The 24,052-nt window shown below is 38.4% G+C and overlaps 2 gene segments (V, D, J or C); both read left to right on the top strand.

Annotated features, from left to right (window-relative positions):
- The first annotated feature begins 5,930 nt into the window (after positions 1-5,930).
- Positions 5,931-6,531, top strand: LOC131906383 (probable non-functional immunoglobulin kappa variable 6D-41). The segment is given in 2 exon segments: positions 5,931-5,979; positions 6,185-6,531. Coding segments are annotated over 2 exon segments (396 nt in total).
- Positions 6,532-15,246: 8,715 nt separating this feature from the next.
- LOC131906382 (probable non-functional immunoglobulin kappa variable 6D-41) lies at positions 15,247-15,854 on the top strand. The segment is given in 2 exon segments: positions 15,247-15,299; positions 15,508-15,854. Coding segments are annotated over 2 exon segments (396 nt in total).
- Positions 15,855-24,052: the final 8,198 nt, after the last annotated feature.

Raw genomic sequence — 24,052 nt, 5'->3', positions numbered from 1 at the left:
CCCCTCCATGCATCGTTTTCGATTGGCTTAATCTTGTGCAGGTCTTATCCAGACAGCCACAGCTGTTGTGACTGCATCAAAGTAAGAGTACTGAGATGTCCATACACTCTGTTTTGTTCTGTTTCTCCCTTACCTTTGGATCTTTCAGTGTTTCTCCCCCTTTTCTAAGAAGGTCCGTGAACTTTAAACAACTTCTTGACTTTGTAAGCTTTTGTGTTCCATAGAAACCTTATTTGAATTTTTTATCTATTTTTTAAAAATTTAAGACTGTTGTTAATATCAGCTCACCGAAAGAGGAAACAGGACAAGGGTATAGCTTAGGACTCTAAACACAACACAGGGCCTCAGTCTCAATTCTGTGCTTCCTGATGTTCTTCATCACTGAGAAGAACAGGAAAAAAATGATTCCCTGAGTTTCTTTCTCATGGAAGGTGACAGAGAGATCTCAAGACTTTTTAACTATGACCCATGTAACTGAGAGATCTGTTTTCTAGGAAAATTGATACTTAACATGCAAACACTTCCTTTAAAAACCATACTATGAATATACCTGTATGTCTTAAATTCTGTACTTGTATTGGCTTTTTCATTTTTACTTAATTCTTAATTAACATAGTGTTATAGTACAGTTTCGAGGTAAGACGGTCATTCACATTGCGGACAGAATCATCATCAACTGCCAAACTGGTTTCACGAGAAACCAGGTTTCCTTGTTAAAAACAGATTTCAAACCACTCCCCTAAAGTCCTGGAATACATTTCAATTGTGGCTTCAGAGATGGAGTAGTGAGATTGTACCCAAATCATAGAGTAACCCTTGTTATGTGATAAGTGAATACTAGATGTAAAGCCAAGGATAACCAGACTGCAATCCACAGCTCCAGGGAGGCTAGCCAGTAAGGAGGACCCTGGGAAAGATGCATGGATTGCTCAGTGATGGAGAAATGGATGAGATCTACATGAGCAAACTGGGGGTGAGGGGCCGGTAATAGAGGGCAAGGGACAAGGGAAATGACAGCTTAGGGGAGCAGGAAGTTCGACCTGGATCAGGAGCACAGTGAGAGAGCAAGGAAAGGGATACCATGATAAATGAAGTCACCATGGGAATAGGAAGAAGCAGAGTGCTAGGGAGATTCCCAGGAATCCACAAAGATGACTCCATAGACAACTGGCAATAGACAAGAGGGTGCCTGATCTGACCTACTCTGGCGATAGGATGGCTGAATACCCTGTCATCATAGAGCCCTCATCCAGTGACTGATTGAAGCAGATGCAGAGATCCATGGCCAGGTCTCAGGTGGATCTCTAGGAGTCCAATTGATGAGAGAGAGGAGGGATTCCATGAGCAAGAGATATTGAGACCATGACTGGAAGAATTACAGAGACAACTAGCCAAACTAGTAGAAACACATGAATTGTGGACCAGTAACTGAGGAGCCCCCATGATACTGGACTAGGCCCTCTGGATAAGTGAGACAGTTGTTTAGCTTAAACTGTTTAGGGACCCCCCAGCCAGTGGGACCAGGACTTGTCCCTAGTGCATGAGCTGGCTTTTTGGAACCTAGTGCCTATGGTGAGACACTTTGCATAGCCTTGGTCCAAGGAGGACCAGCTTGGACTTGCCTCAACTGAATGTACCAGGCTCCGATGACTCCCCATGGGAGACCTTGCCTTAGAGGAGGTGGAAATGGGGGGTAGGTTGGGGGGAAAGGCTGGGGGTGAGAGGAGGGAGGACAGGGGAACCTGTTGTTGATTTGAAAATGAATAGAAAACCTCTTAATTTAAAAAAAGGAGAAAAAAGAGATTGATATTATAAAAAAGGAATAAACAAATAAATAAATAAATAAATGTTGAGTTGAGTGCACTAAGGGAAAAAAATTCACCTTATGCCTAAAAGTCTTATACTACTACTTCAGTGGTCAAATGGCAAAATATAATTAAGTTCCTGGTTTATTCTTGGTAAACTATTCATGCAGAATATGAATAGACATTGATTGAGAATCTAGAATTTACATAGACCCAACTTAAAAGGCTTGAGGACCCAGCAGTTGTCAACATTAAAATAATTCTCTCTCACTGAAATGTATGGAATGGAAGTAGACATAGAAAAAAAAATTATTGTATTTTTAATTAGTCATATATTATAAGCTGAACATGTCTTTGAGATAAGACATATTCCATGAATATAGGAGAGCAGGTACCCTACAAACACGAAAATGGTCCAACTTTGCTCAGGAAATAAAGGACAAAATAGACAGAGGACAGTAGAGTTGTGCCACTCAACAATCACTGGCATCTTTAAAGCTTCAAAGAGAAAGCAGGTGCTCTTTAAAGTGACGATGGCAGGAGGGCCATGAACTTTCAGGAATAAACAAAAAAGAAAAAAAAACCAACAACTAAAAAATAAGACAAAGGAATCATTTTTAAGATGAAATGTAGGAAAGGGAACTGCTCACTACACTCTGAATATATCACAGCAACAGAGAGAGAAGACTGAGTCTAAAGAAGTATACTGGCCTATAGTAAAGTCTTTGGGCATATTTTCTTGCTTACTGATTGATGTGGGACAATCCAGACTGTTATGAGTGGGGCCACCTCTGCCTGGTAGTCTTAAGTTATTCAAGAAAGCAGACAGAGCAAGCCATGGGGAGCAAGCCAGTAAGTAGTATTCCTTCATGACCTCTTCTTCAGTTCATGCTTCCAAGTTCCTGCCCCGCTTGAGTGCGTGCCTTGACTTCTGTCAATGATGAACTGACTTGTAAATCAAATAAAGCCTTTCATCACCAAAAAAAGTTTAGATTTGTGGTTCTTTTAATATTTTATAAGGATACCTTTTGAGATAAATAATAAACTGATTGATTCTTTTTAACAGCAAAAATGCATGCTTCCAGTTAAAGAACTGTTGAGAAAAACATCTTATTTTCTTACACTTTGTTTACCACAAGTTGCTTAGACAGGAATTTATGTGTGTACTAGGAAATAATTTGTTTAATACCTATAATATGTAAAATGTTTAGCTATGAATTGGGGTATTGAGGAACATGCTGTTTTTACTTATATTCATTGTGATCATTCACTTGAAAAATATGATGTAAACTCATTGTAATTTTTATGTTTCCTGAAAGATTTTGCTGGGACATATAAGCTGTAGGGGGCGAGAGGTAGGAAGAAGGGAGGAGTCAGAAGGAAGACATGAGGAAAGAGATAGAGGGGAAAGAACAGGAAAGAGGTAAGGAAAAAATAGGAGAGACCTTGACATGTTGAAGATGTGTGTGGGTGTGTGCTTTTTCCTTTTTCTCTGGGCCCAGAGAATTAATCTTTATTCCCTCTGATAAAAAAGTCAGTTGTGTGATCAGTCCTGACTGCACACCTCCTTTTCAGTTCCTGGCCTTACAGCAGAAACCTTCTATTTGTTTTGTCCAAGTCTTGAGTCTTAATTGGTTTTTATCTTAATATATTATATTATATTATATTATATTATATTATATTATATTATTATAGAAGGAAGCCTGTTTTTACTAATGAGAGACTGAAAGGGGTGGATCCAGATGGGAGAGAAGGTGGGGAAGGCCTAGGAGGAGTGGATGAGGGGGAACCATAATCTGGACATGTTATATAGGGGAAAAATCTATTTTTATTAAAGGCAAAAAAAGAAAAAAGAAAAAATGATTCTGGGGGATATCTTTCTGTATGTTGTGAATATATGTTGTTCCCATTGGTTAATAAATCAGCTGCTTTGGCCTATGGCAAGGCAGCTTAGAGGCAGGTGGGAAAACAGAGGCAGGAAGGAGAAAGTAGAGCTGAGGCCACACCAGCCTGCCGCTCAAGGAACAACATGCCAGCAGACCAGTAAGCCACAGAACACATGGCAAAATATGGATTAATAGAAATGGGTTAATTTAAGATATACAAGTTATCTAGCAAGAGGCCTGCCAACGGCCATGCAGTTATTAAGTTATATAAGCCTCTGTGTGTTTACTTGGGTCTGAGTGTTTGTGGGATGGGCAGGATCCAGAAAAACTTCTGACTACAAATGGGGCCCAGATGTGGTAGCAAGAGTTTTCACCTAAAACCTGAGAGAGTTTAAGAAGAGATTATAAATGTAGCTAAGAGCACCTTCCTAGTTCATGTTGCTCATGGCAGGCCCAGTACAGTGATGTGTCCCCTGGCCATGGTGGGTTTGTGGCATGTGGGCTTGAGCACAGCATGGCAGACTCCTGTCATGAAACACAGAGGAGTCTCCAAGCTGCACATCACACTGCGTGGTAGATTTAGCTATTGCTATTACAAAAAAAAATTTATGGGTCAACTGCCTGCTTCCTGGTGGCAGCACAAACCCAAGAGTTGGCAGAGTAAGTGTGACTCTCCTAAGTACCTCCACCATGTGGGGAAGCTGAGGTGGGTTTAGTCAGCAGCCAGGGCTGCAGCTTCATCCTTAGTCATGCTGCAGTTTGCAATGATCAGAGGATTATAGATACACAAAAGATGAAAGTCTTAAAAAAATTATATATAAAAATATAATAAGCCATGTAAAGATGGATATTACACAAGAGAATCTGGATTATGTTGTCTTGGGGATTTTTAACTGCAGAAAGACATTTGATTGTAAAGGCTACTAAGTTAAACATATATATTAAAGGTGTCTTGATTTTAAAACTTGGATTTAAGTTTTTGTTGCTTTGGAAAGCAGGCTCTTCTTTTTTTTCCACAGGAAGCAAGAGGCTGTGGATTTATTCTAGGTTAACATGGATCAGATTCGATTAAGCAAGACCTCCTGAACTTTAACAGATGGTATGTATCAAACTACGTTATATCCAGTCTTCCCAGGACTTGACCATTATCTCAAGAATTTTCTCAGGATCCCCATAAGAGTGCCAGTGCCCCTGATCAGCAAGTAGTGATATGAAAAGCTATGCCCTAATTCCCAAAATATTGTTTACAGTTTCTATAGTTATTGCCCTCCCACAACACTGAATCATGGCTCCCATTTCCTCCCATTTTCATTCCTCTAGAATCTTGATAGTCTGTTTTGTGGATATTGAGGACTTTCAAAAAGTTTAGACAACATTTGTAAATAAAAAAAAATGCTATGGCTTGCTTACATAACCCAAGTGAAAGGAATACTCCTTTCTTCAACAAGACCTGGTAAAATTTTCTCTTCTGATTTAAACTACATCAGAGTTGTTGCCTTTTATGTACCATGAAAAATCATGTACTAGGTAAGCTACTTGTTTGAACATTCCATAAATGTTTTCCCATAACTCTGTACCACTCTTGGTGGTGGTAAAACATACAAGATGCAACATTCAGAGTTTATCTGGACAGTGCTAAACAAATATTTTGATTTTGATATCCTGACCTTTGAAATTCTTCTCAATTGTGGCAGATTGTGAACTTTAATATGTTTTCCTTCCACCCTCTGGAGAAATATGTCTTCCTATGACATCCACACTTTTTATTTTTCTGTCCATGATATCCCATTAATACGATATCTCTTTAGTATTATATGTTGTGATGATTCATGGACTGTTCAGACAGTCAAATGGGATTCACCCATATTGTAAGAAACATCAAGGAAAACACATAACACTGAACTAAGACAATGGTTAAGAGATGCTCTTAATTTCAAACTACTGAGTGTATCCCAGACACTTTCTTAGACTGTGCTGATTTTGTATCCATGTATGTGAGATACATGCACAAGTCTCTTTCAAATCTCAACATCTCATCAGGTAGCCAGAACGGGGAGGTAGACTCCGCAAAAGCACAAGAGCTTGCTCTGCTGAGCAGTTCTTTATTTGGACATATATGAAGTCAGTATCATTTGCATAAGTGCTTCTTCCTTCTAGTGTTCCTGCCTCTTAAAATATTATAAAAAGTTCTTTCTCTGGGCTGTGCCATGACACACATAAACACAGAGAAAGGCAGAAGATGGTGTCGCCATCTCAGTTCCTTGGGCTTCTGTTCTTCTGGGTTTCAGGTATGAGATTTTAGACATGGCAAAAAGTGGAGATGTCAATTACATACAGAATTTTTTACATCATTAGGAAGCACAGGATCACATGGAATTTGACCTCCTGTTGAAAGAAATTGATACAAAAATAATCTTATCTTTTTTAAAAGTAGTTTAGAAGTGACTTTTAAATGCAATGTCGTGTTCTGAATAATATTTCTCCTGTTTTCAGCCTCCAGAGGTGACATTGTGCTGACTCAGTCTCCAGCCACCCTGTCTGTGACTCCAGGAGAAAGAATCACCATGACCTGCAAGGCCAGCCAGGGTGTTAGCAATTACTTATACTGGTATCAGCAAACACCAAATGAGGTTCCAAGGCTTCTCATTAAGTATGCTTCTGGGTCAGTCTCTGGGATCCCCTCCAGGTTCAGTGGCAGTGGGTCAGGGACAGATTTCACCCTCAGTATCAACACTGTGGAGCCTGAAGATGTTGCAACTTATTACTGTCAAAAGAGTGGCAGCTTCCCTCCCACAGTGATACAGACCACAGCAAAAACCACCAGGAAAGCAGAAGCATGAGGCTGAGCTCCTTCATCTGCTTCTGGTGGTGCCTCCATTTTCTTCAAAGCGTTTAACAAATGCAGACAGCCTTGAGAAATACATGGAAAATTGGAGTGAAGAAGCTTTCTTGCCTCTGAAATCTCTTCACTCCATTTTAGCTCCACAATACATACTCTACAATGGCTGTAGTCTTGTAATCAGACAATCTTCCTACAATATAGTACAATCCAGAGAAAATCTCAGCCTAGATGTACAGAGGAAATGATTACTCAAAGCTCTTATAATTGTTGGAAGTGCATATAAGGCATTGTCTGGGCTCACAGCTTATAGTGTACTCCTGACCCCATGGATATGAGAGCTGAAACTCACTGCTTCATGTCTCAGTTGCAACTTTCCCTATGCATATTTTAGAGTAAGTAAAGAACTCTTGAATATAAAGTATTTTTCATGTTCATGAATTTATGTGAACTGTATGATATAGTTTGATAAAATATTGCTACTCTTGATGAGCAGTTACAGTTGCTATTTAATAGTACCAAAAAAAATGAAAGTGGGAACAATAAAAGTATGCCTGGCAACGTAAGTTTCCATTGAGTCCTGGACTTATGTTTCAATTATCATGAGTTCAAATGAATAGCAAAATGAAGTTTCTTTTACAAACAATGAAATCATGGGGAATATACCATTGTTTTCTATTCCTCTGTGCCACTACAGAACTTAAAGGAGATAGATGAAGCTCTGTGTGCTCAGCATTTCACTAGCAAAATATCAGTGAACTATTTGTAGGTGCATGGACAGAGGCTTGGAAAAGGAGAATTACTATAGAAATATTTTAGCTAAGTATGAAAGGAAATCTGAATAGTCTCTTGCTATTTTTGCAAATGGAAGGAGCATGACAAAAAAGAATCTTCATGCCTAAAGTAAGAGAGCTTTCATAAAGGGTTGTGTATAATGGTACAGATAACCAGGAAAAAGATAATTCTATAAACATGATTTGGAATTTAAAATTTGGTGGAATGTGTTGGTTCATGTTTATAAACCCAGTACTTAGAATACTGAGGTAGAAGGATCTCCAAGAATTCAAGGCCAATTTGGTCAACATGGCAAGACCCAGGCCAGTCAAGCCTACATACTGAGGTTCTGTTTCAAAAAGCAAAAACAAAGACAAAAATAATTTTAAAATCAGTTAGTTGGACATTTCCATTTCCTGCCCTCATTAAAATCTGAGAATAACAGTGTGTGTGTATGTGTGTGTGTGTGTGTGTGTGTGTGTGTGTGTGTGTGTGTGTGTGTTTGTATGTGAGATGTGTGTGGTTAAAAAGGGTGGTTCAAACACAGGTAGGATTGAAGACCCCAGGCGCTGATGGTAACTTCCTCCTCTACCATTCTTCAGTTTTCCTTTTTGGGATAGGATCTCCTGCTGAATGTGGAATTTTCCACTTGGCTAGAATAACTCACCAGAGAGCCACTTTGATCTGCTTGTTTCTTTGCCTGAGTGCTGGAGTTATAGAGCAGTGTGGTTGAACCTGAGTTTTATGATAATATTGGGGATTGAAACTCGGGGTCTCATTCTTTCATGGCAAATACCTTTCAGAGATAAGATTTATCTTTGATCTTGAACCTAATATACTAAAAATAAAAAAAAAAACAGTCTTGACCCTCAGGACCATTCTTTTGAGGTTAATATGTTTGAATAGAAAAAACAAAAAAATTCATTTATTTATGTCCAATTTATGCATCAATTAGTGATATATGACCTATATTCTAGGCATTTTGAATGCCTTCTAATCTTGACACTATAGATGCTTTTACTATATTTTCACATATATATTTCACACATATTGGAGAGAATGAATACCACAAATAAGACATTTTATTTTTTAATGTAATAAATTATATTTTAAGATGTGAGGTTTTGGTGTTTGGTCCAATGGTTATGCAAACTCATCAGTTTTACACATCTGGTACCTTCTCTTCAGGGAAAATCTTGCAAAATATATTTAGACTAGGTGACATGATCTCATAAACCTGAACGTCAAGAAAGAATGAAGAGACATTTTACATAATTTTATAGTCTCTGTGTGTGGAGAGAATGTGCATACATCTGTGTGATTCTTTTCATGTGTTTAAAAAATTTATTTTTCTTTGCAAATTGAAATGGCTTTTCTATATCTTGAAATTTCAGGTTCTCATTATTCGCTTTTGTGTCTTAACAATTTTGATAATTTCATATACATATAAAGTGAGTTGTGGCTATTTTTATAGCCTATTATCCCTTCTTGTCATCCCTCTTACCTGCTTAAACACTTCTCCATGCCAAAAATACCCCTTTGATAATAAAATGAGTTTATTTGTGGTTCTTAGTCTGGGCATGGGAGGGAGATTATTTGCTGGTATATGGCCTTATTAGTGGTGAAATCACTGAAAAACTTGTTACCCTTATCACACACCCATTTCTGTGCATAGTCCTTCAGGGTCATATTCCATCCTCTCCTATGAATAATGAAATGGTGACAGGCCCCACCTTGTCACATTTTATGCAGATAACCATTTATGCAGTTAGTGTGTGATTACAAAACAACAGTAGTGTTCTCTTCTAGAGCCCGTGACCTTCCCAGACGTGAACTCTTGACCAGGTTTACAGTATAAGTCATGAGTTCCATCTGCTAGGGTAGCTCTCCAATCCAACCAGAAAGCAGTTGTTTATCCCATTATAGGCATAGCATGGATGCACTAGTGAGTATGTCTTGCCGCTATACCATAACTGTAACTTACAGTTCTCTGCCTGGGTCTGGTAACCAATGACTTCTTTTCCAACAGTTGTGTATTGCTTTCCTGCCTGGTGAAAGCCAAGCGGTGGAGAGAAAGCTGACAGCTCAGTCATGTTATAATAAAAAGAAAATAAAAAACTACAATTAAATTTCAGCTCACCAGGCCTTTTGGAGCCCACTAGCTATGGTGGGACACCTCCTGCAGCCTTGAGGCAGGGGGAGCGGCTTGGAACTGCTGCTACTGAATGTACCAGGATCTGCTGATTCCCCGTGGGAGGCCTTACTTTCTTGTAGGAGGGAATGGAGTGGGGGCTGGAGGAGGGGAGACTGAAGAAGTGGGAGGAGGAAAGAGGGGGATCTGTAATTAGCAAGTAAAATAAATAAATAAAATTCTTAATTAAAAAATTTAGCTCATACTGTTTTTAATATCTGTTTAAATAAAAAAGTAAATACTCATAAAGTAGTGAACAAATGCAAATTGTGTACAGCATTGGTGGCACTGGAAATTACTGGAGCCATTTTAGAGGGTGGTATGAATATTAGAAGATGTAAATGGAACTCTTACCCAGGGTAGCCCAACCATCTTCTGTTAACATCCATAGAAAATGGAAATATATACTACAGAGACCCCTAATTGAGAACATTTATTGTGAATATTTTCCTAATACTTAAGATAAGGCATTAGCTGATAGGGATGAAAGGCTGAATGGATAAAAACTGGCTAATAAACAATCAAACATATTTCAACAATAAAAAAATGCACCTTGGGCTAGTGGTACATAGTGGATGGCAGTAGAATACATAATTTTAATTGAAGTAAGCCAGTCTTAAGAAAGCATATTCTCCTCTATAGGCAAAAACTATAAAATTTTACTGGGAAAGTGGGGTAAAAACAATGAAATCTAAAGAAACAGAAACAGTGCATTTTTTTCAGCCACCTCTTGTTGTGAGATGATCAGATTTTTCCCCCTGCTCACTGGTTTTGCTTGTGTGTATTATTTCCCAGTAGCATGTGAGATCCCCATATTCACAGTTTAACTTCACTCTTAGTAGTCACAGGTGGCTTTCACCGGTCTGCAGCAACTTTGCACCTTAAAAAGGGCAAGTTTTTATGTATGGCCCCTTAGAGCCCTCCTTATTACTTAGCCTCTCTAGGTCTGTGGATTGTAGAATTATTATCATTTACTTAATGGCTAATATCCACCTTTAAGTGAGAACATACCATTGTCTTTTAATGGGGAGATGGAATAGATTATGTGAGTGAACTTGGGCAGGTGATAATGAGAACAGAAGGAACCAGGTAGGGTGATGGAGGGAGGGCATGGTGAGAGACAACTGGTACTGGAGGGCATTTAGAAGGGTGATGTGGAAACAGTGCAACAGAAACTCCTGGGATTCTACCAGGGTGTCCCTAAGAGAGGACTCCAAGTAATGGAGGGTTTGGAGCCTGAACCAGCAGCCATCCTCTGTAACAAGGCAAGACTTCCAATGGTGAGACTGGGACACTAACCCAGCCACAAAACCTTCAACCTACAATCCAGAACTTGTGGGAGTGCCAACCAATGACTGATCTAATGTGAGGCCCATGCCAAGAGAGGGAGCCCATGCCTGACACTGCCTAGATGACCAATAAGTGGATTCTGAATGCCTAGAGACCTATTATCGAAAAAACAATCAATAAAATGATTCCTAATAATGGTCTTATATTCTCATAGATTGGTGTCTAACCCCATTGTTGTCAGAGGGGCCTCCACCAGCAGCTGATGGGAGCAATGCAGAGACTCACAGTTCTGCATGCCAGATGGTACCAGACAAAGCCATTCTTACCAGAGTGAGAGCAGGCTACAAGGTGAGTAGTAACCCTGATATGACCTGGGATTGAGTCCACATGAATATATGACATTCCACGAGTCTGTTATGTCACCCTGCAAACAAGTCTATTGCTTTGGTCTTGACATTAGTACAGGCTTACTTTAAATTTCGTATAGACCTAAAACTATGCAAAAGAAGAGCCTAATGTGAAAAACTGTGCAGAGTCTGAATCTGAGGACAGTAACTCTTCCATAACACTGTAAGTGACTTCTCATAAACTCATTTAGTCACCAAGATGGACTAGTTGGACTATTTGTTTCATCCCAAATTTGAAGCCAATGTTTATTATGCGTCTTCACAGGAAATCCAGGGAGCAAGTTTGCACACATCTCAGTGACAGTTTTCCAAGGAACTTTTAAAAGCATGATCTTCAACGTGGAGGCAACCCACTCTTATCACCTCTTGAAAAGCCATGGATGCCAGTATTACATTTATAAACAACCAGTTGTATCACCCAAATAATGAGCAAGCAAGCACGTCATTGTCTGATTTTGTCCTCCACATGAGGAAACTTGTCTCAATGGTATTAGAATCCACTTTATGGCTAAAGATGTCATACTGCTACTTCAGTGGTCAAATGATAAATCATAATTAAGTTCTTAATTTATTTTCAGTAAATTATTGTGCAGCATATGAATATAAATTGATTGAGCAGTAAGAATTTAAATGGACCCACCTTACTAAGGTTTGAGGACCCAGAAGTTATCAAGACTAAAATAATTCTGTCTTACTGAAATGTATGGAATGGAAGTAGACACAGAAAACAATTTAATGTATTTTTAATTAGTCATATATCATAAGTTGAATATGTCTTTGAGGGAAGACATGTTCCATGAATATAGGAGACCAGGTACCCTATGAACATGGATTTTAAAATAGTCCAACTTTGCTCAGTTAAAGTAAAAGACAAAATAGATATTGGACATTAGAGTAGAACCACTCCCCCATCAGTGGCATCTAAAAGCTGCAGAGAGAAAGCAGATGCTTTTTACAGTGTGTGATGGCAGGAGGGTCATGAAAAAAACAACAACAACTAAAAAACCAAACATAGAAAACATTTTTAAGATGGAATGTAGGAAGGAGAACTCACTACAATCTATGAACATATCATAGGAGCAGAGGGAGAAGACTGGGTCTAAAGAAGTATGCTGGCCCACAGTAAAGTCTGTGGGCAGATTTTCTTGCTTAATAATTGATGTGGGAGAATCCAGACTATTGTGGGTGGGGCCACCTTTGGGCTGGTGGTCTTGAATTATTCAAGAAAGCAGGCAGAGCAAGCCATGGGGAGCAAGCCAGTAAGCCGCATTCTTTCATGGCTTCTTCTTCAGTTCATGCTTCCAAGTTCCTGCCTTGGTTTCATCCTGCCTTAACTTCTGTCAATGATAAACTGACATGTAAGCCAAATAGAGACATGCCTCTCCAAAAACGTTTAAATTTGTGATTCTTTTACTATTTTTATAAGATTATCTTTTGAAATAAATAATAAACTGATTGATCCTTTCTTTGTAACTGGAAAAATGCAGCCTCCCAGTTAAGAACTGGCTGAGAAAAATACCTTCTTTGCTTACACTTTGTTAATCTGTGACATGTTGCTTGGACATGAATTTATGTGGATCCTTGGGAATAATTTGTTTATCACCTGTAATACTTAAAATGTTTCATCATGTAACAATATTGGTGAAAATAGTGATTTTACTTGTTACCATTGTAATCATTCACTTGAAAAATAGAATGTAACCACATTATAATTTTTATGTTGCCTGAAAGATTTTGCTGGGATATATAAGCTGTATGGAGAAAAAGAAAGGAAGAAGGAAAGAGAAAGAGATAGAAGAGAAACAATAGGAAAGAGGTAAGGGAAAAAATAAAAGAGAAAGACTTTGATATGTTGAAGATGTGTGTGGGTGTGTGCTTTTCCCCTTTTCTCTGGCCCCAAAGAATTAAGTTTTACTCCCTCAGATAAAAAGTCAGTTGTCTGATCAATCCTGACTCCCACTTCCTCTTCAGTTCCTGAGCTGCCGAAAGCTGGCCCTACAGCAGCACTTTTCCTTTTATTTCTTTTGTCCAATTATGGAGTGTTTTATCTTAATATATTATATTATTATAGAAAGAAGCCTGTTCCTTTTCTAATAAGAGACTGAAAGGGGTGGATCCAGATGGGAGAGGAGGTGGGGAAGGAACTGGGAGGAGTAGATGAGGGGTAGCCATAATCAGAATGTATTATGTGGGGACAAAATCGATTTTCAATAAAGGAAAAAAAGAAATAAATGAGACATTGTCTGTGATACTTTAGTTTATCCATGTATGACAGCATTTTGATGATTGTTGGTATCAGCTTAAACCCTCATATTCTATTTAAGTTGTTTCACTTTACAATCTTTGTGTATTGATAGTTAATGGAAAGTGTGGTGGTTACACATATCTGTTCCTTGTTTTGAATACCTGTATAATGCTAGTCAACAGATATTCTATTATACCCAATGACTCATTGTCTTAAATATGCTCATCAAATATGATTTACTAGTCTGAATTACTTTTCTTTTGGGGATAGTAAAATGACCTTAATATATTTAACCCTCCTCTTCCTCAGCTTCTCACACCAAACACAAGAAACATTCTTTCACAAAGCATCCCCCCATTTTAATTTACTATCCCAATTGTGGTACTTTGTCCCCTCCCAAAGACCTGCCCTATCTGGTGATCCCTTTCTAACTCCTTACATGTAGTTGTAGTCAAAATTAAACAGAGAAATGTAAAAATTTGATATTACAATTTACTTAAGAGTGAGAAATCTGTCATTTGTTCTGGAACTAGATTAATTCAGTCAATATAGTTTTTTCACAGTTCCATCCATTTGTCTTAAAGGTTCATAATTTCATGTTTCTTATAGCTGAACAAATTTAATTGCACAAATGTACCATATTTTATTTATCCATTTGTCTTGTCATGAACATCTAAGTTGATTCAATATCCTAACTATTGTGAATAGACCAGTAAAATGCATGGATGTGCATTTATATCTGTCATAGGCTATACAGTCCTTTAGGTACACCCACAGGAAAGGCACAGCTAGGTCATGTGGTGTTTGTAGCTGTCTGAGAAAACTGCACATTTCTTTCTGTAGTTATTGCACTCCCACAATACTGAATCAGGGCTCCTCTTTCTTCCCACTTTCATTAATCTAGAATCTTGATGGTCTGTGTTGTGGATATTGAGGATTTTCAAAAAGCTTAGACATTGTTTGATTATAACAAATATGCTCTAGCCTGGCAATATAGCCCAAGAGAAAGAAAAAGTTCTTTCTTCACATCGACCTGATAAAATTTTCTCCCCTAATTTAAATTGCATCAGAATTGTTGTCTTTTATGTAGAATGAAAATATTATGTACTAGGTAGCAAATTTGTTTGAATACTCTGTAAATGCTTCACCAGTACTCTACATCACTCTTGATGGTAAAACATGCAAGTAGCAATATTTGGCTTTTATCTGGAAAGTACTAAACAAAAATTTTGATATCCTGACCTTTGAAATGTCTATTGTGGCGGATTGTAAATTTTAATAAGGCATCCATTCCACCCTCTGGAGAAATATGTCTTCCTAAGACATCCATACTTTCTATTTTCTTGTCTATGATGTCTCATTTATATGATATCTCTTTAGTATTATATGTTGTGATGCTTCATGGAATGTTTAGACAGTGAAATGGGATTGTGCCCATATTGTAAGAAACATGAAGGAAAACACCATAACCCTGAACCAAGACGATGGCTAAGAGATGCTCTTAATTTAAAACTACTGGATGTATCCCAGACACTTTCTTAGACTGTCCTAATTTTGCATCCATGTATGTGAGATCCATGCACAAGTCTCTTTCAAATCCCAGCATCTCACCAGGTGACCAGAAGGGGGAGCTATAGTCCCAAAAGGCACAAGAGCTTGCTCTCCTGAGCAGTTCTTTATTGGAAAAAATATGAAGTCAGTATCATTTGCATAAGTACTTCTTCCTTCTAGTGCTCCGGACTCTTAGAATATTATAAGAAGTTCTTTTTCTGGGCTGTGGCATGACACACTTAAACACAGGAAAAGCTGGAAGATGGTGTCCACATCTCAGGTCCTTGGGCTTCTGTTCTTCTGGGTTTCAGGTATGACTGTTTAGACATGGCAAAAAGTAGAGATGTTATTTAAATACAGAATTTTCTTGCCTCCTTTGGAAGCCCAAGCCTCACATGGAATTTGACTTCTTGTTTAAATAAATAAATAAAATAAAATAATCTTTTATTTTTCTAGATGTTTAGAAGCTACTTTCTTATTCAATGTTGTGAGCTACTAATATTTCTCCTATGTTTTCAGCCTCCAGAGGTGACATTGTGCTGACTCAGTCTCCAGCCACCTTGTCTGTTACTCCAGGAGAAAGAGTCACCATGGCCTGCAAGGCCAGCCAGGGTATTAGCAATAACTTATACTGGTATCAGCAAAAACCAAATGAGGCTCCAAGGCTTCTCATCAAATATGTTTCCCAGTCAGTCTCTGGTATCCCCTCCAGGTTCAGTGGCAGTGGGTCAGGGACAGATTTCATGCTTAGCATCAACAATGTGGAGCCTGAAGATGTTGCAACTTATTACTGTCAACAGGGTTACAGTGGGTGTCCCACAGTGATACAGACCATAGCAAAAACCCCCAGGGAAGCAGAAGTGTGAGTATAGGCTGCTTCATCTGCTTTGGTGGTGCCTCCATCTTCTTCAAAGTGTTTTACAGATGCAGTCAGAGTTGCCTCTGAACTCTGTTCACTCCATTTCAGCTCCAGAATACATAGCCTACAATGGATGTGGTGATTTAATCAGATAATCTTCGTCTAGTTTACTACAATCCAGAGAAAATCTCAGCCTAGATGTACAGAAGAAATGATTGACTCAATGCTTTTATAATTGTTGGAAGTGCATATAAAGCATTGCCTGAACTTATAGCCTATAGTGTACTCCTGTCCCCATGGATATGGGAGTTCAAACTCAATGCTTCATGTCTCAGTTGCTAATTTCCCTATACATATTTTAGAGTAAGTGAACAATGCTTGAATATAAAGTATTTTTTTTGTGTTTATTGATCTATGTGAACTGTCCAAAGTATTTTGGTAAAAATTGCTAATTTCTTGTTGAGTAGTTATAGTTACTACATAATAGAAAAAAAAAGAAAGTAAAGTTGGAAATAATACAACTATGTCTGGCAATGTAATTTTCCGTAGAGCCCTGGACTTATGTTTCAATTATCACGAGTTCAAATGAGTAGCAAAATTCAGTTTCTTTAACAAATAATGGAATCATGGAGGATATACCAGTTTTAGATTCACTTTTGCCACCACAAAGTTTAATGGAAATAGATGAAGCTCCCTGTGGGTATAGCACTTCTTTAGAAAAATATCAGTGAAATGTATGTAGGTGCCAGGACAATTCTCCTTGGAAAAGGAGAATTGGCATAGAGGTATTTTAGTTAAGTATGAAAAGAATCCCCAGAGGAGACCTTGCCTTGGAGGAGGTGGAAATGGGAGGTGGGTTGGGGGGGTAAGGCTGGGGGGGGTGGGAGGAGGGAGGACTGGGGAATTCATGGCTGATATGTAAAATTAAATTAATTATAAAGTAAAAATATATAAAAAACAAAAGAATCAAAATCATTTCTTGCTATTTCTGCAAATGGATAGAGAATTGCAGAAAAGAATCTTCATTCCTCAAGTAAGAAGGCTTTCATCAAGGATTGTGTATAATAGGACAGAGCTAACCAGTAAAAAGATAATTCAATACACATGATTAAGAATTTAAAATTTGGTGGAGTGTATTGGTTCATGTCTCTAAATCCAGCACTTAGAATTCTGAGGCAGAAGGATCTCCAAGAATTCAAGCCCACTTTTTTTTTTTTTTTTTTTTTTCTGGTTACAAACTGTATGGCCGTGGCAGGCTTCTTGCTAACTGTTCTTACAGCTTAAATTAATCCATTTCCATTCATCTATGCCTTGCCACATGGCTCGTGGCTTACCGGCATCTTCACATGCTGTTTCTCATCGTGGCGGCTGGCAGTGTCTCTCTGACTCAGCCTTCCACTTCCCAGCTTTATTCTCCTCCTTGTCCCGCCTACACTTCCTGCCTAGCCAATGGCCAATCAGTGTTTTATTTATTGACTGATTAGCAACACATGTGACATACAGAACATCCCACAGCACTTCCCCCCCTTTTTTTTTTCAAAAAGGAAGGTTTTAACCTTAACAAAGTAAAATTACATATAATTTGGGAATTTGGGCGTAGCTTCTCTTACTACTTCCTGCTGGAGGGGGGCACTGTATCTTATGGGGATACAAAGAAAATTTTAGGATTATGGAATAGTCCATGAGGCTGTATCGTCTGAGCCAGTTGCCTTGAAACCATTCTGGATGTTGGATCATCTGGGCCATGGTGTCATCAGAGACCTTTCAGGGGGTCTTGGCTGGTCAAACCTGATGTATCTTAATCTTGAACAAATCCATAGCCTTATCAAGCCCACTTTTATCTACATGGCAAGACCCAGCTGCTTGACAAGACCCAGGCCAGTCAAGCCTACATAGTGAGGCTCTGTTTCAAAAAGCAAAAACAAAGACAAAAATAATTTTAAAATCAGTTGGTTGGACACTTTCATTTCCTGCCCTCATTAAAATCTGAGAATAACTGTGTGTGTGTGTGTGTGTGTGTGTGTGTGTGTGTGTGTGTGTGTGTGTGTGTGTGTGATGTGTGTGGGTAAAAAGGGTGGTTCAAACACAGGTAGGATTGAAGCTGATTGTAACTTCCTCCTCTACCATTCTTCAGTTTTCCTTTTTGGGATAGGATCTCCTGCTGAATGTGGAATTTTCCACTTGGCTAGAATAACTCATCAGAGAGCCATTTTGATCTGGTTGTTTCTTTGCCTGAGTGCTGGAGTTATAGACCAGGTGGTTGAACCTTGGTTTACGATAGTATTGCGAATTGGAACTCAGGTTCTCATTATTACATATGTTTTAATAGAATGAACAAAAAATTTCATGTATTTATGCTCTATTTCTGGTTCATGCATTAATTCGTGAGGTATGACCCACAAGGCATTGTGAATACCTCCCAATCATAACACTATAGATACTTTTACTGTATTTTTCACAAAAATCTTTACATATGCTTATATTTGGAGAGAATGAATACTACAAATAGTATATTTTATCCAGCCTTGAAAACTGTATTTTTAAGATGTGAGGTTTCTGTGTTTGATTCTATGCTTATACATGCTCATCAGTTTTACACACCTGGTACCTTTTATTCAGGGAAAATCTTATGAAATATATTTAAACTATGTGACATGATCTTATAAACCTAACATCAAGACTGGAGAGTTATTTTACATAATATTTTAATATCTATATATGAACAGAATGGGCACACATCTGCATGATTTTTTTCATGTGTTTATAATATTTATTTTTCTGCAAATTGAGATTTTTTTCTATATCTTGAAATTTCAGGTTCCCAATATTTAGTTTTGCATCTTAAACAATTTTGATAATCTCATATACATATATAGTGAGTTGTGGGCATTTTTACACCTTATTATCCATTCTCGTCCCTCCTTCTCACCTGCTTAAACACTTCTCCATGTCAACAAGACCCCTAAAATAATAAAATTAGTTTATTTGTTGTTACTAGCTTGGGCATAGGAGGGAGATTGTTTTCTGGAACATGTCCTTAGAAGTGGCCAAATCACTAAAAACTTAGTTAACCTTACCCCACACCCATTTCTGGCCATAATCCTTCAGTGAGGGGTTATGGTTTCATTTGCTTCTCTCTTATGAATGATGAAATGGTGACAGGCCCCACCTTGTTAAATTTTATGCAGATAACTATAGCTGCAGTGAGTGCATGATTACAAAATAACAGTAGTGTTATCTTCTAGGGCCTATGACCTTCCCAGGCCTGGGTTTTTGACTGGGTTTACTACTGCAGGCCACAAGTTTATGCAATGAGATTTCAGCTGTTATTCAGAAGGTCAACCTACCAGAAACATGAATATACTGATGGAGGATTAAACCAACAGCCAAGGTGTTTTGGAATTATTGCCTTTTGAATGAATAACTGTTCTTGCCTTAGATTTCTTGTGTGAAGCCATAGCTTTTTATCTCCTATTAAAGCTTGGGGATTTATTCCCACAGCTTTAGCAGTGTATTAATCATTTATTGGGCACAATTTCTCCTACGCACTGGCATATTGGATGACTTCCCCCAGCATTGTGTGATTCTGGTGAGAAAGTAAATCACATCAAAACTCTTGTTCTCACAACCAGATCTTTGCTCCATTTCCCCAATATAAACTTAGAAGTAGGCCCCCCTGCAATAATTTTTACTGGTAGACAGTTGGTCAGTATTAGTGTCCAGGCAGAAGATGTATCTCAATTGAGACACTCACAGATGCCCAAGGACAAGCATCATGGCATGTCTGACTTTGTTGATTCACAGTCCTCAGAGAGATAGGGAACAAGCATGCCCTGGATTCTCGCTGTCAGCAGATAGGGAAGTGTTGCCCCAAGCTAACCTCACATTAACCTTAAACAAGTCCTTGACTCTTTGTGCTTACTTTCCCCTCGGTTTATTGATGCAAGATTTTAGCTTAGGAGATTTACTGCTTGTGTTTTACCCTGAGACGTAACAGGAAAAAATAATTAACCATTTGTCCGTTCCCAGAGAAAGATAATCTTCCCATGGGCATTGGATTTGTGCTGTAAATGACCAGAGCGGCTGAGAGGGGTCAGGCTCCGGAGTTTGGACATAATGGGCTTGGATCCTTTCTTTGTTCTAACCGCTTAGGGTAAAAGGTGTAACCTTTAGGTCTAAAATGTTCTCCAAAGACAGCTAACATTTGGTGAAAGTGCTAAGGTGGACCAAACACCACGTTTCCCCTGTTGTTTATTTAGGTTGCCTGGTTACCCAATACTTCCTCTGCCAGCCAGAACAAAAAGCAGCAAGCTGAGAAAAGATGGTTCTTGCCTTACTCATTATTTTTGCTGATTATAAACTTTTAGCTTATTACCTAGTTACACTTAGGAATATAGCAAAGCACACAAATTCCCCTCTTAGATTTCCCTAATGATTTAATCTCTCCCTCTCTTAATTGAAGTCTTTTCCCTTTAAGAGTTCATGGAGGATTTTACCAACCACTTCCACTTTGAGCCATACACAAAGCTGAAAGATGCTACTACTTTGTGTAAAACTCTTATCTATTTTTTGACACTGAAAAATTCTAGCCTTTACCTTGCTAGAGCCAGGTAAGAATTGCTGATTGTCTTTATAAGCTGGAAACTATGCAGAATGGCAGAACAATAAAAAGACATGCTAAGAAGAAGTGTGAGTTGATTCCTTCACCCACAGATTCTTAGGTTTCCGTGTTGTGGGTCTTTTCTGGACCTTGAAGAGGTCTAAGGAGATGGCATCTGAAGGTCCTGGTTAGTTTACAATATAAGGCATGAGTTCTATCTGGTGGTGTAGGTCTCCAATCTAACCAGAAATCAGTTGTTTATTTCCATTATAGGCATAGCACAGTTGCACTGGTGAGTATGTCTTGCCAAGATATCATAACTGTAACGTATGGGTCTCTGCCTGGGTCTGGTAACCAATGACTTCTTCTCCAACAGTGTGTATCACTTTCCTGCCAGACAAAAGCTAACCAGTGCAGAGAAGACTTACCCCTCAGTTTTTATTTAAAATAAAAATAAAATAAAAACTACAATTAAATTCCAGGTCACACCATTTTTAATCCCTGTTTAAATAAAAAATAATAACAAATATCCATGAAGTAATGCAAAAAACACAATTTGTGTATACCATTGATGGAACTATAAATTATTAGAGCCATTATAGAGAGCAGTATGGATATTAGAAAACGAGAATGGAACTCTTACTCTGGGTAGCCCCACATCCTATGTTAATCTTCTGTTAACATCCATAGAAACTGGAAATGGGATACCACAGAGTCCCCTGATTGAGTGTATTTATTGTGATTATTTTCCTAATAACTAAGATAAGGCATTAGCTAATAGGGATGAAAGGTGGAATGCATAAAAACCAGCTAATTAACAATCAAATATATTTCATCAATAAAGAAAAATGAAACTTGGGCTAATGGTACAAAAATGGATGGCAGTAGAATACATAACTTTAATTGAAATAAGCCAGTCTCAGGAAGGCATATTCCCCCTTATAGGTGAAAACTATAAAGTTTTATATTGAAAGTTGAGTACATCCAATGACAACCTAAGATCCAGAATCAAGATCAAGAAACAATGGAGTTTATTCAGCTACCTCTTGTTGTGAGATGCTTAGATTTTCCACCTACACAGTGAAGGTTTTGTTTCTGTGTATTATTTCCCAATAGAAAGGGAAGTCACAATATTCACAATTTAACTTTCATACTTAGAAGTCACAGGTGGCTTTGGAAAGTATGAAGCAACCTTGTGCCTTAAAAAGGGCAAGTATTCATGTATGGCCCCTTAGAGCCCTCCTTATTACTTAGCTTCTCTGGGTCTGTGGATTGTAGAATTATTATCGTGTACTTAATGGCTAATATTCACCTTTAAGTGAGTACATACCATTGTCTTTTAACAGAGAAATAGAATAGATTTTGTGAGTGAACTTGGGCAGGTGATAATGAGAACAGGAGGAACCAGGTAGGGTGATGGAGGGAGGGTATGGTGAGAGACAACTGGAACTGGAGGGCATTTAGGAGGGTGATGTGGAAACAGTGCAACAGAAACTCCTGGGATTCTACCAGGGTGTCCCTAAGAGAGGACTCCAAGTAAGGAGGATTTGGAGGCTGAAACAGCAGCCATCCTCTGTAACCAGGCAAGACTTCCAATGGTGAGACTGAGACACTAACCCAGCCACAAAACCTTCAACCTACAATCCAGAACTTGTGGGAGTGACCAACCAATGACTGATCTAATCTGAGGCCCATGCCAAGGGAGGGAGCCCATGCCTGACATTGCCTAGATGACCAATAAGTGGATTCTGAATGCCTAGTGACCTATTACAGAAAACAATCAATAAAATTATTTCTAATTATACTCTTATATACTCATAGATTGGTATCTAGTCCCATTGTTATCAAAGAGGCTTCCACCAGCAGCTGATGGGAGCAGATGCAGAGACCCACAGCTAAACATTAGGTGGAGACAGATGCAAAACTGGAAATCTGCATCAGTCCCTTTCCTTGGAGCTTGTTAAGCCAGTGGAAATGGGGTAAGAAGAATTGTTGAAGCCAGAGAGATTGATGACACCACAAGAACATAGCTCATAGACATTAACTAAGTAGGGCTCATAGGGGCTCACAGATACTTAAGTGACAAACATGGAGTCTGCATTTGCCCTTGCTAGGTCCTCTGCATATATGTTATGGTTGTTACCCTGTTTTTTTTTTCTCTTCCTTTTTTTTTGTGGGACTCCTAACAGTGGAGCAGTGATGTCTCTGACTCTTTTGTCTGCTCTTAGGGCTATTTTACTCCTGCTGGGTTGCCTAGCCCAGCCTTGATATGAGGGTTTGTGGCTAGTCTTCTTGTATCTTGTTATGTCGTGTTCAGTGGATATTCCTTCCTTTCTTCCTTCCTTCCTTCCTTCCTTCCTTCCTTCCTTCTTTCTTTTCTTTCATTCTTCCTTCCTTCCTTCCTTTCTTTCTTCCTTTCTTTCTTGTTTACTTGTTGGTTTTTTGAGACAGGCTTTCACTATATAGCTCCAGCTGGCATGGAAATTCCTATGTAAACCAGGCTGGTCTTGAACTCACAGAGATTTAACTGTCTGCCTTTGTGCTGGGACTAAAGGCCTTCATCACAAGTGTGGCCAATAATGTTTCTTCTTTAATTTCCTGCAGGAATATTCTCCTTATTTGTGATTGTGCTGTTTTTGTTATTTGAAGAGTCAATATTCTAGGAACAGATCCCTTTCTGACTTGACCTTTCTTTCTTCTTTTAGTACTTCATTCCACTGGCTTGTAGTTAACATTGAGTTCAATAAATGTTGGATAAAGGCTTTATTATTTATTGTATGTAGTAAGAAGATGTTTCATTGCCTAAAATATTTTCTTTGTAACTTTGTTCGTTGTGTATTAACAGTAGCATTTTTAGGAATCTTACTGTATTTGTTGTGAATTGATTGTTTGAGTTTCTATAACACACTTGGAGTCTTTTTTTTCTTTTGCCTGCCCTCCCTGTCTGTCTAGATTTTAATAGTCAAAATTTAACTGAGTATATACACTGGAAGACATTTCTTTACTCCCACCATAATTTAATTCTAATCATAAGCAAGCTGTGGTGTACACTATTTTCTTTAGCTTATCTATGAGGCTGATATAGTTATCTGTAATATTTTATGAATATGCATTTGTATTTTGGTTTATTTCTGTACAGAAGTCAAACTCTTCATATAAACACAACTAGAAGTGCCTTTCCAGGTCTCAAACGACCAATGTGGGAACTGCAAAGACTAGCAGTATGTGATGTTCTTCCCCAAACACATGCAGTTTTCTTATAAGCTGCACATCTTTGAGAGACTCTTAACTTCTTAGAACAGAGATGCTGGACCACAACCACCTTTCAGCTGGAGCCAGAAGACTCACATTTTGAACAGAACCGAGTCTCAACTGCAGGTCGACAAGACATCTCCCATTCTCCTGAGAAGACCCTGCAGTTGTGTGCTTTCTTTACAGTATGAAGGGTACCTTAATTTTGCTTTTCTCCATGGCTTTCTATGCTTCATAGGTAGATCACACAGAATTTTCTTTTATTAGATGATTGTCTTAGTTGATGTTACTATTACTGTGATGAAATACCATGACCAAAAGCAAGTTGGGGAGGAAAGGATTTATTGGGCTTA

The sequence above is a fragment of the Peromyscus eremicus genome, chromosome 3 (genome assembly GCF_949786415.1).
Source record: "Peromyscus eremicus chromosome 3, PerEre_H2_v1, whole genome shotgun sequence".
NCBI classification, from domain to species: domain Eukaryota; kingdom Metazoa; phylum Chordata; class Mammalia; order Rodentia; family Cricetidae; genus Peromyscus; species Peromyscus eremicus.
This window is presented reverse-complemented; position numbering and strand designations above follow the sequence as displayed.